This window comes from Gigantopelta aegis, chromosome 12, assembly GCF_016097555.1.
Source record: "Gigantopelta aegis isolate Gae_Host chromosome 12, Gae_host_genome, whole genome shotgun sequence".
Classification (NCBI taxonomy): domain Eukaryota; kingdom Metazoa; phylum Mollusca; class Gastropoda; order Neomphalida; family Peltospiridae; genus Gigantopelta; species Gigantopelta aegis.
The window spans coordinates 47,871,230-47,888,059 of NC_054710.1; the positions used below are offsets into that span (position 1 = coordinate 47,871,230).

A 16,830-nucleotide genomic window follows, 5' to 3' on the forward strand; every position below is an offset into this window, starting at 1 on the left:
TACAATAAATACAATTTCACACCCACGAACACTCCTGTCCACTTTGATGTTAGATATACAATGTAGTAATTAGAAAATATCAAGGATAATGACTGATACAGTGTAACTAAACTTATTTAATATTTTCCTATATAAGGAAGGTAAAATTTTGTTCACAATACATCACTCATTCTTATGTAATTTTTGCCAACGTTTGCTGCTGCTGTATGTGAAGCTAATTATCTTACGCAATATGAACTCCACTGCTGCTCGGGTTTTGATCAACTATCTTGCTTCGTCCTACTATCCAGAAGACTATACCAAGAGTCAAAAGCGACGTCTGTGAGAAAAGGCAAAGGTGTTTACACTTGAAGACCGTACGCTGTACCACATAGGACACAATGGAAAGCGTCAGAAGGTTGTTATCGGAGAAGAAGAAAAAATGACCTTAATGCAATCCCTTCACAGTCACCTTATAGGAGGCTGTCACTTTGGCCAAAACGCGACCATCAAGAAATTATCTGACAGGTTCTGGTGGAAAACGATGACGGCAGATATCAAAACATTTTGTCAACAGTGCCAAAGATGTCAGAGATCGAATGCAAGTAATAAGCCGCAGGTTGCCACCCTTCACCCTGTTCCTGTGAAAGGACTGTTTCACAGGTGGGGGACTGATCTTGTAGGACCCTTGAAGGAGACCTCCGACGGAAAGCGTTACGTCATCGTCGCAACAGAGTATCTGACAAGATGGGTCGAGGTAGGAGCATTAGAAAACAAATCTACCGAGAGTATCCATGCCTTTCTATTGAGTTTGGTATACAGATACGGCTCAACCGAGGTATTGCTGCACGATCAAGGACGGGAGTTTTGCAATAAACTAGTGCGAGAGTTGTGCGATATCATGGACATGGACCAAACAATGACATCGGCATATCATCCTCGGACAAATGGTCTAACAGAACGATTTAATCAAACCATGGTTACTCAACTTATGAAGCTGGTAAACGATGAGTGCAACGACTGGGATCAGTACATACATGCCATAGCCTTCGCCTACCGTACAAACAAACAGAGTTCTACAAAGTATTTGCCATTTAAATTGCTTTATGGTCAGAAGCCCCGACTCCCCGTCGACCTAGAATACCAGGTAGACGATGCAACATGTGATGTGGACATGGATGATGTCGGCACCAGAATGAAGCAGCTGGCAGACCTGACCAAGCATCGTGACACCGCCCAGGACAACATATCAGATGCCCAGAAGAAACAAAAGAAACGATACGACATTAAGCACAGAGGATCCATATTTGAGGTAATTAATTTATGGTATGCCTTGTTGCTTCGTAGACAAGCATTGTGCTGTAATACGTAAACTATACAATTAAAAAAAAAAACCGAAACATTTCTTACAAATATTTATTTTTTAAATATTCCTTGGTAAAAAAAGAGCATTATATTATCAAAACGTATATTAACTGATACATTTTGTATTGAGTTGTATTAGTTTAAAAATTATTTTTGGTATACATGCATATGATAAAATATATATGGGTCAGTGAATTTTCAGTCTGAGCCAGTGCATTTTTAAAATCACTGACTTAATATGTTGTTTCAGTGCTACCAAAAGGCATAAGCTGGTAGCCCGGGTGGCTACCTGTAAAATTTTAAGTTAAAGGCCTGTAGGCTTTCTCGGGGTTCAACCGAAATGATCAATGTTTGCAATGACTACATCTTACTAAATTTAATATATTTTAATTACCAGATTGGCGATCACGTGGCGATAGTCAACCGTCGACGAGATACCAGGAAGGGAGACAAACTCGCACCACGATTCAAGGGGCCATATACAGTGACGCAAACTTTAGGGAAAGGACTCTACGTATTGAAGAAGGGTGATGCCGTGCTGAAAACCAAATACAATGCCGTGAATCTTAAGAGGTGGAACAAAATCTGTCAGGACAGAAGAGCTGCCACAAAGGTCGTCGAAATGGGTACCAAAATTTAAACTGAACGAGAGTGATCGATGCGACATTCTCAACGGTGCATGGTTGAGCGACAGAGTGATTGATGCTTGCCATATACTCGTCACAGAGTCTACTGGTATTCAAAATCAGTCTACACTACTGAAGCAGACAGCATTCAAGCCAATGGATACCACTGTGCAAATCTTACATGACCATGATCACTGGGTGACTGTTTCTGGGAGTAAGGATGGAATTCAATTCGCTGACAGAATTCCATCTCATCCCATTACTGACAACATAAAACGGCAAATGAAAGAAATTTTCAAGAATCGTTTGAACACAGATGGGTCACTTACAGTGACAGTTCTAGATGTTCAACCTCAGCCGAATGGGAATGATTGTGGGGTCTTTGCAATAGCCAATGCCTTCCAGTTGGCCAAGGATATGTCTCCCTCAGTGAAATATAACATTGCCAATATGCGCATTCATATCTTAAAATGTACTGAAGACAGGAAGATGCGAGCATTCGATTATATGTCACTGAGAAAAAAATCGATGGATAAAATCGTGTGCATCTAAGAAGAAAAAAGACTCGTGTTTATATGATAGGACTTCATAACTTCGTATTTTCGTTCTCTGTATTTACTATATTTTATGCAAGTATTGCATTTTGGTTCCCTGATGGATACTTAATTTGAAATAAAATGTTTATGGTTTGATTTGAATATAATGTCATTTGTTGTTATACGATACCAAGAACTTCTGAGAAAGTATGGAATTATTAGTTCCCACTATATATCCTCTATCCACTCCACCCCACCCCACCCCCACACACCCACTGTAATAAAATTAGCACGGATGTGAGATTCTATTTATCACATAGTTATTTATTATATAGACTAACCGGAGAGCTAAATACATTATCATAGTAGACCAATATATTACTGGTGGAGTAAAACAAACTTTCTCTACTATGCAAATTATAATAGTGCACTAGCAGGAGAATGAAACAAGAGAAGCTCACCGTGTGTGTATATACATCATCATATTAGATAAGTACACTGCCAGGATAGCCCAAAACTCTCCTAAATATACGCCACTACATCAGTAGAATCACTTGTATAATGGATAATAAAGTGACCCCTATAATTATATAATTCAGTTTACAATAGAAGTCGTCACTACAAGCGAAACATATTATCTGAGTTTTATATATTTGACGGAGAGTATATGTTTTTATTCAAATCATATCCATGGATTAATGTCTTTCTGAAATGTTTTAAAATGCATGACGTATGAATACCTTATGGAGGAAATCGGGGCACTGCATTCACAAATGAAATAAAGAAATAAAATATCGTCTATAGTCTCTATACTATAGATAGAAATTAATTATAATCATAGACAGTGTAAACTAAAGGTAAAATAGAGGGTATTCTTCTAATGTAATGTTGTATAATTAGAGAGTAATTCGCTTGAGAACTGTTTCCAAAAAGTGTAATATATACACAGAACTTCACATACGGTTTTTTTCGTTCCTATTTATTGCACGAGTTTATTGTGCGCAAGAATAATATATAGCACGAGACCGCGTAGGGGTCGAGTGGTATATATTCTTGTGCACAATAAACAAGTGCAATAAATAGGAACGAAAAAAACGTATGTGAAGTTCTGTATTTATTACATACCTTCTTTAGTTTATTTATTTATTTTAAAATTAATAAAATAATAAAATAATAATAAACATTCTAGGGAGCTAACTCTCAAACAATAATATGGGGGATTCCCCCAAAAATAGTTCAGGCTTTTATTGGACATAAAAATTATGTTCAATAAAAGATTTTTTAATTGCACGGATCGGAATGGTCTTTATTACTATACTAAGATTGAATGGATATGTAATAAATAAGGATATTTCTCTCTTTTTTCGATGACTATTAAAGACAGCACGTAATTTGTAATTTGTATGCGTATGGACTATGGTAGAAATAGATCATCGTCCTATATATATAACACATTATATGGGGGGGGGGGGGGGGGGCGAAAATATTTGGAGGGGGCTGAGAAATAAATCCGCCGGCCGGCGATTCTATTTCGAAATAAATTCGCCGGGGGCGATTTTATTTCGGAATAGAATCGCCGGCCAGCGATTTTCTAGGGGGGCGAATATATTTCGCGACACCTGATCTAATTTATATTATTTCCCAATTTTTCACAGAATATTACTTTGACATCAATACACAAAGCCACACATATTTGTAATATATTTCGTACATTAATTTTAAAAAATCAGCATTTTATTTAAGAAATTATGCCGAAATCTCATGTCCCTTGCAAGGGGTGAAGTAACAGTATGGACTATAACAGTTATGACAATTTTACAATATTTTAGCAATTATGTACACAAGGTCAAAGTCAAATGTAGAATGCCTGATTGGTACATGGTGTGCTCTTAGACAACATAATTTCCTTAAATATTTTAAAATGTAATTTCTAATTTTGGCATATGTAAAGACAGTAACAGTATGGATGCTCAAAATTTGTATGCAAAGAAATATACTTACTTGTTCAAAAATTTGTATCTTTTGGTACAAGATATTGAATTAAGGCCACATTCAAATGATAAGACAGAAGGTGGAAGATCCTTTGTAGAAAGTACAAGACCAAGTTCATGGAGCTCCAATTATGAACATTTTATGATGGAAGTAACAGTATGGACATATATATAAGGGACACACATATTTAGTAAAGAAAATTGTAAAATATAATTATCAAAAATAAAGTATAATAGCACAGTATTGTTACTTAATATCTCATGATTACATTTATGCAGAAAAAGTTAAAGAATATTATATTTTTTGACACAATATTAAACTTTATACAGTGAAACCTGTCTAAACCGGATGACGTCGGTGACCTAATATTTATCCGGTTTAGACAGGATCCGGTGTTTAGAGGGTCGCGTTTTTATAAAACAGAGTTATTGCCCTTGGCGTGCAATTTGCAACGAATTACCCGAGAATGATTTGATTGATCCAATAAACCTGTTTTGTAACGTAGTTATATAATCATTTATTTAGTTAATAACATTGTGCTGCAATATTTACTAATTATTAATGCATTGTTTGTTTCCACAAGTTTCTTTTGCCATGGATCTAGAACTTTCTTTCGTAAATTCTCCGATATGTTCGTAGCTAAAAACGAACATGTCCGAGAATTGCCGAATGAATCTGAATGTGGTAAAGGCAACAAGGGCTAATCATCTCGCCGTATCCCTATTTTGTTATATATATATATATTTGTGAACTAACTTTAAAACAAAACAAAAAACAAAACAAAACAAGTTTCAGTATAATTTAGTTTTTATCGAAACCTTGCATGATTTTCACCAAAAACATGGACCCGATCAACGTTTAAAAAAACGAGTCCACAGTTTGTTGTTTTGCTTCCGATTTGCTTTTGAGGACAATCTTCATAGACATTGATTCAAGTTTCAGAATGTGTTCTAAATAGCGTTCATCCTTTGCAAGAGCAAAATTTCTAAGTTTTTTAATCATAACCAGTGCATCATTGTGCGACATTTCACAACCGTTGGGTTGCAAACTTTCATGGGAACAACTTTCACTCTCGTCATCACTTGGGCTCTTATCACATTCCTCTGATTTTCTGAATTCATTCAGAAGTTCATTTTCCCAATCATCACTTGTATCCTCGATTGGCAAATGGTCGTCAAATGTCGCAATAGTGGTCAGATCGACATTCATCCGATGTTCGTTGACCAGTTGTAAAAGGGGAATGTCGTCATCATCGTCGCCGTCGTCATCATCATCATTATCAGTGGAATCCATATTTGTCGATGTTGAGGTTGGAAAGCCAGATGCCCGAAAGCACTTCGATATGGTTTCTGACAGTGTCTCCTTCCATGCGCTCGATATCCAATGTACCGCATCCAGTACTGTCACTTCCTTACATAACTGTGACACAGAGTCGGCAGTGTCAATTTTAACCATTAAGTTTCTTAACAGGTGTTTCCTGTATCTGGCTTTGAACGCACGGATAATGCCTTGATCTAAGGGTTGGAGCACCGACGTTGTGTTGGGTGGCAGAAACTTCAGTGTTAAGTTTGAAAGCTCAATTTGGGCATGAGAAGTCGCATTATCCAGAAACATCAAGATCTTTTTGCCCTGTTTTTTCATTTGTATGTTCACATTTTTAATCCATTTTTCAAACAACTTTCCATTCATCCATGCCTTACGGTTTGATTCCCAAATCACAGGAAGCTGGTTAATGTTCACATTTTTTAAGCAACTCGGTCGCGCCGCTTTCCCGATGACGAGTGCCTTCAACTTTTCTCCAGTGGCGCTACAAGCCAACATAACAGTTAACCTTTCTTTTGAGTTTTTTATTCCCTTGGTCGACTCGCCTTTAGCAGACAGGGTCTTGTCGGGTAAAGCACGCCAGTAAAGACCGGTTTCGTCACAGTTAAATATATTTTCCGGCTCATAACTGGAAACAATGTCCGGAATTCTCTCTCTATAATCGTCAACCACGTTGCTATCTATACCGGCACTTTCACCGCTGACCTTGAAATGTCGAATTGAAAAACGCGACTTCCAGCTTTCTAGTCACCCGTTAGATGCCTTAAAATCACGAATCGACAGATCAGATGAAAATTTCAAAGCTTTTTCTTGAATGATTGGTCCGGATATAGGGATATGCTTTGCTCGTGCATGCTGAAACCATTTCCATGTCAGTTCGTTGAGTTCGTCATATTTGCAGCTTGTTTTGAACCGCGTTTTCTTGGCACTAGACTTACTTTCATATTCTTGAATATAATCGGTCTTCTTCTTTAAAATGTCTGATACAGTAGAAACGCCAATTCCGTACTTTGCTGCCAAATCATTTTGACTTAATTTTGGTAGCGATTGTGAATCTTTAATCAAGTCAAATTTTACCTTCAAAGATAATTCTACACGCCTACGTTTAGCCTGTGGTGGCCGTGACATTTTTTGTCTCCTAATTTAGTAAAGTGTAGCAAAATTCAGTGTGTGTATCTCTCGTTTCTATTGCAGAAATGATAAAATTCCCTATTAGTGTTTATTCAGTGTATAAAATATTATGTCACGTGTGTACATTTTACTTGAAGTTTAGTTTTTTTTATCATTTTACTCTAACTGTGCCTGTATTTCAATGTTAAATTGCATTGACCAAATCAAAGGCGGAAACCGTAAGGCGTGAGTAGCGGGCATGTGTTTGAAGATGAGAAGAAGTCGACAGTTTCAGACAGTACAATTGGAAACAATCAAGCATTAATTACTCTGCTATTCTGGGCTGAGACCGCAGAAAGCGGTGACCCGTGACGTAACACCGGATGTTGGTCAGTGGAAATTCCGGTCGGCTTTGTTAGCTGGAAGTTGTGTTTTCACGCGAAGTTGACTCTTCATTCATTTACACTACGCCGGTTTGTTCAGGTTAATTTATTAAGGATTTAACATTTCTGAGCAAAAAATCAATCCGGTTTTCGGAATTGAGAGGTTCCGGTTTTATCAGGTTTTTATACATGGTTTAAATAGCAAACAAATTCGGGACCATGGAACTTGGCCGGTTTTGACAGGATTCCGGTATGTTCAAGGTCCGGTTTAGACAGGTTTCACTGTATAACTTCACCCCTTGCAAGGGACATGAGATTTCGGCATAATTTCTGAAATAAAATACTGATTTTTTAAAAACTAATGTCTGAAATATATTACAAATATGTGTAGTTTTGTGTATAGATGTCAAAGTAATATTCTGTGAAAAAAAATTGGGAAATATATACATTTTATAATATAATTTAGAGCCGGGACACAAAATGTTACCAATTTTGATATTGACCCATATATACATATATATACTAGTATATATAGTTGTTGACGGGTCCCCTGTTTCCCCTCATGGATTCGTTTCTAGTTTCGTTAATACCAACAATCTACTCATTTTATTTGCAGGTCTCTTTCCAACGTACCAACAACCACGCGCACCAGTCAATCAAATGGGTGGACGCCAGCTTTCTTACGCATGACGAATCTGATCACGTGATTCAATTCTATTGATAGATTGGAGTTGTGTGCCCCAAGCACTTAGCCTGAGTACCATGTGTACCGGGTCATTTATACATACTAATCCTGTTATTTAAAACTATATATATGCACCTGGCTTGATATAGAAACAGGACGAATAGACGACATACGATGACACACAACCTACTATTGTTTCTCGATCTATCGCCGACATTTTCCGTAACCTTTAAATGATGCGGTCCTTGACGTATCTCCTCAATGAACCAATCAGGTAGACCTATTTTGATCAGCTTTTTTCGTATTAAGAAACTTTTTAAAAATAAGACTAAATTCGAAAGAATTACCTTTCTGAACTTTGTGTTCAACATTGAAATAAATGTGTTTGTTACAAACAATAGCATTGGGTCTGAGTGTAAACTTTTAAAGTTTGTCTTTCTTTTTGTTTTTCTTTTTGTTTAAGACAGTGTATATGCTAAATATATTAGCTCCATTTCTGCATACATTACCATAAATTATTTTTCTCCTGACCATGTCAGCATTTGTGTTGAAACGTTCAGATTTTTACCTTGTGGTTTTAAACACAGACTTTTTTTTACTATTATTATTATTATTATTATTATTATTATTATTACTTGTGTCTAGTAAAAAGGTTTGTTTTCGTTTTTAAGCAACAATAATTGCATGTGCAATAGCAAAGCCAGATGTCATGGTCGCGTGTTTATCAAAGTATTCGCTACTTGAGTTTTCACACTAAAATAGACTTCAGTCCGGTGTCATGTTGTACATGTTCTTAACATGATTTTCAGGGATATCCGACATGTATGTATATATACGACAATTTGATCAACATATCATTTTGTTCATAAACTATTTTTAATCTTGGCTTTTTTGTTTGTTGTTTTTATTTTATTAAATTTTTTTGTGTTTTCCTGTTTGTCAGAGGTGGATAGAGGATTTTGCAGGGAAGGGAAGGAAGGAAATGTTTTATTTAATGACGCACTCAACACATTTAATATACGGTTATATGGCGTCAGACATATGGTTAAGGACCACACAGATATTGAGAGAAGAAACCCAGTCATCATTTCATCGGATACTCTTTTCGATGAGCAGCAAGGGGTCTTTTATATGCACCACCCCACAGACAAGGTAGTACATACCACGGCCTTTGATATACCAGTCGTGGTGCATTGGCTGGAACGAAAAATAGCCCAATGGGTCCACCGACGGGGATCGATCTCAGACCGACCGCGCATCATGCGAGCGCTTGACCACTGGGCTACGTCCCGCCCCTTACAGGGAAGCAATGTAGCGTTTGTAAAACGACACACTCTACAGTATTCAGTGAGAGTTGCAGCGTTTGTAAAACGACACGCTCTACAGTATTCAGTGAGAGTTGCAGCGTTTTTAAAACGACACGCTCTACAGTATTCAGTGAGAGATGCAGCGTTTGTAAAACGACACGCTCTACAGTATTCAGTGAGAGTTGCAGCGTTTGTAAAACGACACGCTCTACAGTATTCAGTGAGAGTTGCAGCGTTTTTAAAACGACACGCTCTACAGTATTCAGTGAGAGTTGCAGCGTTTTTAAAACGACACGCTCTACAGTATTCAGTGAGAGTTGCAGCGTTTGTAAAACGACACGCTCTACAGTATTCAGTGAGAGATGCAGCGTTTTCAAAACGACACGCTCTACAGTATTCAGTGAGAGACGCAGCGTTTGTAAAACGACACGCTCTACAGTATTCAGTGAGAGTTGCAGCGTTTGTAAAACGACACGCTCTACAGTATTCAGTGAGAGTTGCAGCGTTTGTAAAACGACACGCTCTACAGTATTCAGTGAGAGATGCAGCGTTTTCAAAACGACACGCTCTACAGTATTCAGTGAGAGACGCAGCGTTTGTAAAACGACACGCTCTACAGTATTCAGTGAGAGACGCAGCGTTTTCTAAACGACACGCTCTACAGTATTCAGTGAGAGTTGCAGCGTCTGTAAAACGACACGCTCTACAGTATTCAGTGAGAGATGCGTTTTTAAAACGACACGCTCTACAGTATTCAGTGAGAGATGCAGCGTTTTTAGAACGACACGCTCTACAGTATTCAGTGAGAGATGCAGCGTTTTTAAAACGACACGCTCTACAGTATTCAGTGAGAGATGCAGCGTTTTTAAAACGACACGCTCTACAGTATTCAGTGAGAGATGCAGCGTTTTCAAAACGACACGCTCTACAGTATTCAGTGAGAGTTGCAGCGTATGTAAAACGACACGCTCTACAGTATTCAGTGAGAGATGCAGCGTTTGTAAAACGACACGCTCTACAGTATTCAGTGAGAGACGCAGCGTTTGTAAAACGACACGCTCTACAGTATTCAGTGAGAGATGCAGCGTTTTCAAAACGACACCTCTACAGTATTCAGTGAGAGTTGCAGCGTATGTAAAACGACACGCTCTACAGTATTCAGTGAGAGATGCAGCGTTTGTAAAACGACACGCTCTACAGTATTCGGTGAGAGACGCAGCGTTTGTAAAACGACACGCTCTACAGTATTCGGTGAGAGACGCAGCGTTTTCTAAACGACACGCTCTACAGTATTCAGTGAGAGTTGCAGCGTCTGTAAAACGACACGCTCTACAGTATTCAGTGAGAGATGCAGCGTTTTTAAAACGACACGCTCTACAGTATTCAGTGAGAGACGCAGCGTTTTCTAAACGACACGCTCTACAGTATTCAGTGAGAGTTGCAGCGTCTGTAAAACGACACGCTCTACAGTATTCAGTGAGAGATGCAGCGTTTTTAAAACGACACGCTCTACAGTATTCAGTGAGAGATGCAGCGTTTTTAGAACGACACGCTCTACAGTATTCAGTGAGAGATGCAGCGTTTTTAAAACGACACGCTCTACAGTATTCAGTGAGAGATGCAGCGTTTTCAAAACGACACGCTCTACAGTATTCAGTGAGAGTTGCAGCGTATGTAAAACGACATGCTCTACAGTATTCAGTGAGAGATGCAGCGTTTGTAAAACGACACGCTCTACAGTATTCAGTGAGAGACGCAGCGTTTGTAAAACGACATGCTCTACAGTATTCAGTGAGAGATGCAGCGTTGCAGCGTATGTAAAACGACACGCTCTACAGTATTTGGTGAGAGACGCAGCGTTTGTAAAACGACACGCTCTACAGTATTCGGTGAGAGACGCAGCGTTTGTAAAACTACACGCTCTACAGTATTCGGTGAGAGACGCAGCGTTTGTAAAACGACACGCTCTACAGTATTCGGTGAGAGACGCAGCGTTCGTAAAACGACACGCTCTACAGTATTCGGTGAGAGACGCAGCGTTCGTAAAACGACACGCTCTACAGTATTCGGTGAGAGTTGCAGCGTTCGTAAAACGACACGCTCTACAGTATTCAGTGAGAGTTGCAGCGTTTTTAAAACGACACGCTCTACAGCGAGAGTTGCAGCGTTGTAAAACGACACGCTCTACAGTATTCAGCGAGAGTTGCAGGGTTTTTAAAACGACACGCTCTACAGTATTCAGTGAGAGTTGCAGGGTTTTTAAAACGACACGCTCTACAGTATTCAGTGAGAGTTGCAGCGTTTTTAAAACGACACGCTCTACAGCGAGAGTTGCAGCGTTGTAAAACGACACGCTCTACAGTATTCAGCGAGAGTTGCAGGGTTTTTAAAACGACACGCTCTACAGTATTCAGCGAGAGTTGCAGGGTTTTTAAAACGACACGCTCTACAGCGAGAGTTGCAGCGTTGTAAAACGACACGCTCTACAGTATTCAGCGAGAGTTGCAGGGTTTTTAAAACGACATGCTCTACAGTATTCAGTGAGAGATGCAGCGTTTGTAAAACGACACGCTCTACAGTATTCAGTGAGAGATGCAGCGTTTGTAAAACGACACGCTCTACAGTATTCAGTGAGAGTTGCAGCGTTTTTAAAACGACACGCTCTACAGCGAGAGTTGCAGCGTTGTAAAACGACACGCTCTACAGTATTCAGCGAGAGTTGCAGGGTTTTTAAAACGACACGCTCTACTGTATTCAGTGAGAGTTGCAACGTTTAGAAGGGCCCCAACAATATTCAAAAACATTGGCGTAGCCGGGGGGGGGGGGGGGGGGCACTATCCCCAATCAGCTTCGTTATCCCCACCACGTTATATTATGTGTCCTGTCGCCCCAAATGCATGACTCGTTTTGGTTACCCCCGGTGAACACAATAATTGCATAGTCATGTGCAGTTTATGAAATTTTAACCGTTTGTGCATGATCGAAAGTTGATCGGTTGACCTGTTATAACCGATGGTCGAGTATGAAATTGCAACAGAGTTCCAGCGCTAGATGTTAAAGTGGAAAATGCAGGTTTTCTTATTTTTTTTACTCTCTCTCTCTCTCTCTCTCTCTCTCTCTCTCTCTCTCTCTCTCTCTCTCTCTCTCTCTCTCTCTCTCTCTCTCTGTTTCTCTCAGTTAAAAATCAAATTAATTCCCCATCTCATTTACTGTTAACTTTCGATGCCTTTGTTTAAAAATGTATACATTACTTGGAAAACGAAATCCTCCACAGGTCAAAGTTCCCTCACTATGACGTCATAAACATAAACGTGATTCTTCAGATCATTGTGGAAGGAATGTTTTATGGAATGGCATATTAAAAAATAAAATAACAGCTGTGAAAACATCTGATATAAATATGTTTAAAATCAATTCATTTTAACAAAAAGAAACCAAACGAAATATTATGTCTCGAAGTATAAAACATCTTTGAAAGTTGGGGCGGGATTCAGCTCAGTCAACTGAGAGCTCGCTTGAGGTGCTTGAGACTTGAGTCGCGGGATCGAGCCACCTCGGACAGAGGATCCGTTCAGCTAATCGGGGGTTTCTTGTTCCAGCCAGTGCACCACAACTGGTCAAAGGCCGTGGTATGTGCTTTCCTGTCTGCGGGGAAGTGCATATAAAAGATCCTTTGCTGCATTAGGAAAATGTAGTGAGTTTCCTCTGATGACTACGAGTCAGAATTACCAAACGTTTGACATCCAATATCCGGTGATTGTTTAATCAATGCGCTCTAGTGGTGTCGTTAAACAAAATAAACTTTAACAGATTTTGAAAGTTCGCATATTGTGGGTGGTCTTAATTCAGAATAATTGTCAATTGGCCAATCCCAGTACTAATCATACTATACATAAAGTGGCTGACGGGCTTTTCCAGTAACACGTTTTGATAGATTTTCTTCTTACAATAAGCTTCAAACGTATTTCTGAAAATACTCTTCAGGCGCGACAAATCCCGCCCCACTCAAAGCGGATGTTCTTTGTAATAATATTTTGTTCACAGGAGCGTGAGGTGCGTGACTATAACCCGCATAGAGTGACTTAGAGACTTCGCTCGATTTGTTTGTATTAAGATAACAGACAGAGGGTGATAGATGAGAAAGAGGATTTATGTGTATTAAATTTTACCCAAATATATTGTGTTGTTTATATTTATAAAATAAACGTTATGTATTGTTTAACGACGCCACTTGAGCACATTGATTTCTTAATAATCGGCTATTGAATGTCAAACATTTAGTAATTCTGACATAGTCGTAGAGAGGAAACGGGCCATAGTTGTCCATTAGTAGCAACGAATCATTTATGAATGAATGAATGGATGAATGAATGAATGAATGTTTAGCGACATCCCAGCACAAAAACACACATGGCTGTTGGGTGTTGGATCATTTATAGGCACCATCCCGCAAGAAGGATGACACATACCACGACTTTTGATATATCAGTCCAATTGGCTTACCGACAGAGATCGAGCGCTTAACCATTGGACTATGTCCCGCCCCTGTGTGTACTTTTTATATAAGAATTGTTTCTCATTTGTGTGTGAATTTATCGAGGTATAAAGGTCACACATTTAGTATAAAAATCACTGTGTACAATTTGTGTCTGTTATATATCGATACATTCACACGAAAGAGACACAAGCAGTTGTAGATATTATTAACAAAACATCCTCTAAAGATCAAAAACATGTTTTGTACTTCTGCAACAATATATAGTTACATATCTGCAATAATTTTGTACACAAATTTGAAAGCATTGAATATCCAACAGATTTAAAAACAACTGCTTAAAGCTATTCATAATATCAAAGATCGCATTGATTACAGGATGCGTATCACGTGGGATATTTTGCACAAACTCGTAGCTTCTACTCAAAAGATAATAACATTATTATATAAAACATCAATGTGTTGTCCATTGTTTTAATATTGTTTTCCTGCCTTCCTCACAACTGCAGAATTCACAATAAAAACAAATAATTCAGTTCAGAGATCAGGTATTGAATATCATTGGGATGACAATAAGAAGAGAAAAAATTGTACTATAAATTATAAACACAGCAACCTTTATCCAGTTGTCATAGAGATTCCATTATATCGTCGAGAACAGTTCTGTCCAGTGCTATCGTTACACAAGTATTTAAACAGGACCAAACATGGCAGTGGGCCTTGAGTTCAGTTCGCTGACGGATCTCCGACTGATTTGCTGTCATAATGTTGTTTTTTAATGTTATATGGATGGTTGTCACGAACTGTCTGACTTTTGCTGCCATAATGTTGTTTTTTAGAGGGATGGTGTGTCAGAACTTCCAATATGCACTGTTAAGCTATAGGATGGTGAATGTCAGAACTGTCTGACCTGCTGTCATAATGCGGTTTTTAATGTTATATGGATGGTGAATGTCAGAACTGTCTGACTTGCTGTCATAATGTCTGACGATTTGATGTTATATGGATGGTGAATGTCAGAACTGTCTGACTTGCTGTCATAATGCTGCACTTGTAATGTTATATGGATGGTGAATGTCAGAACTGTCTGACTTGCTGTCATAATGTTGGGATTTTTAATGTTATATGGATGGTGAATGTCAGAACTGTCTGACTTGCTGAAACATAGAATGCTCCAGGGGATCGCTGTCCGTCCGGAATGTTAATATGGATGGTGAATGTCAGAACTGTCTGACTTGCTGTCATAATGTTGTTTTTTAATGTTATATGGATGGTGAATGTCAGAACTGTCTGATTTGTCATAATGTTGTTTTTATACCATATATGGTGATTGTCAGAACTGGACTGCTGCCGGTCATCTGGCGCAGTATACTGTAGGCTGCCGATTCTGTAGTGTTTCTCAATGATCACACGATTGAACGAGTAGTAAGGGTTAATGTTAAAAATTAACCAGTTAGGAATAGAGTTGTAATGTTATATGGATGGTGAATGTCAGAACTGTCTGACTTGCTGTCATAATGTTGTTTTTTTAATGTTATATGGATGGTGAATGTCAGAACTGTCTGACTTGCTATTGTGTAAACTGTCTGACACCTAGAGATTAATGTTATATGGATGGTGAATGTCAGAACTGTCTGACTTGCTGTCATAATGTTGTTGTTGTTATATTAATGTCAGAACTGCGACTTGCTGTATATGTTGTCAATGTTATATGGATGGTGAATGTCAGAACTGTCTGACTTGCTGTCATAATGTTGTTTTTTAATGTTATATGGATGGTGAATGTCAGAACTGTCTGACTTGCTGTCATAATGTTGTTTTTTAATGTTATATGGATGGTGAATGTCAGAACTGCCTGATTTGCTGTCATAATGTTGTTTTTTAATGTTATATGGATGGTGAATGTCAGAACTGTCTGACTTGCTGTCATAATGTAATCGTGTTTTTTAATGTTATATGGATGGTGAATGTCAGAACTGCCTGATTTGCTGTCATAATGTTGTTTTTTTAATGTTATATGGATGGTGAATGTCAGAACTGTCTGACTTGCTGTCATAATGTTGTTTTTTAATGTTATATGGATGGTGAATGTCAGAACTGTCTGACTTGCTGCCATAATGTTGTTTTTTAATGTTATATGGATGGTGAATGTCAGAACTGTCTGATTTGCTGTCATAATGTTGTTTTTTAATGTTATATGGATGGTGAATGTCAGAACTGTCTGATTTGCTGTCATAATGTTGTTTTTTAATGTTATATGGATGGTGAATGTCAGAACTGTCTGACTTGCTGCCATAATGTTGTTTTTTAATGTTATATGGATGGTGAATGTCAGAACTGTCTGATTTGCTGTCATAATGTTGGTTTTTTAATGTTATATGGATGGTGAATGTCAGAACTGTCTGACTTGCTGTCATAATGTTGGTTTTTAATGTTATATGGATGGTGAATGTCAGAACTGTCTGACTTGCTGTCATAATGTTGGTTTTTAATGTTATATGGATGGTGAATGTCAGAACTGTCTGACTTGCTGTCATAATGTTGGTTTTTTAATGTTATATGGATGGTGAATGTCAGAACTGCCTGATTTGCTGTCATAATGTTGGTTTTTTAATGTTATATGGATGGTGAATGTCAGAACTGTCTGACTTGCTGTCATAATGTTGTTTTTTAATGTTATATGGATGGTGAATGTCAGAACTGTCTGATTTGCTGTCATAATGTTGGTTTTTAATGTTATATGGATGGTGAATGTCAGAACTGTCTGATGTACTGTCATAATGTTGGTTTTGAATGTTATGTGGATGGTGAATGTCAGAACTGTCTGATTTGCTGTCATAATGTTGGTTGTGAATGTTATATGGATGGTGAATGTCAGAACTGTCTGATTTGCTGTCATAATGTTGTTTTTAATGTTATATGGATGGTGAATGTCAGAACTGTCTGATTTGCTGTCATAATGTTGTTTTTTAATGTTATATGGATGGTGAATGTCAGAACTGTCTGATTTGCTGTCATAATGTTGTTTT

At 38.2% G+C, this 16,830-nt stretch overlaps 1 protein-coding gene and 1 long non-coding RNA gene across 2 annotated transcripts in view; both read left to right on the top strand.

Annotated features, from left to right (window-relative positions):
* The window catches only part of LOC121386634, a 20,413-nt gene extending 11,529 nt beyond the window's left edge, over positions 1–8,884 (top strand). Inside the window, exon 3 of the long non-coding RNA XR_005959677.1 lies at positions 7,931–8,884. This is a non-coding gene — a long non-coding RNA (uncharacterized LOC121386634). The remainder of the gene's footprint in view (positions 1–7,930) is intronic.
* Positions 8,885–9,107: 223 nt separating this feature from the next.
* Positions 9,108–11,127, top strand: LOC121386116 (dynein heavy chain-like). The gene is made up of 3 exons (XM_041516913.1): positions 9,108–9,114; positions 9,348–10,378; positions 10,417–11,127. The coding sequence occupies exons 1-3, from the start codon at positions 9,108–9,110 to the stop codon at positions 11,125–11,127; spliced, it is 1,749 nt and encodes a 582-aa protein (XP_041372847.1).
* Positions 11,128–16,830: the final 5,703 nt, after the last annotated feature.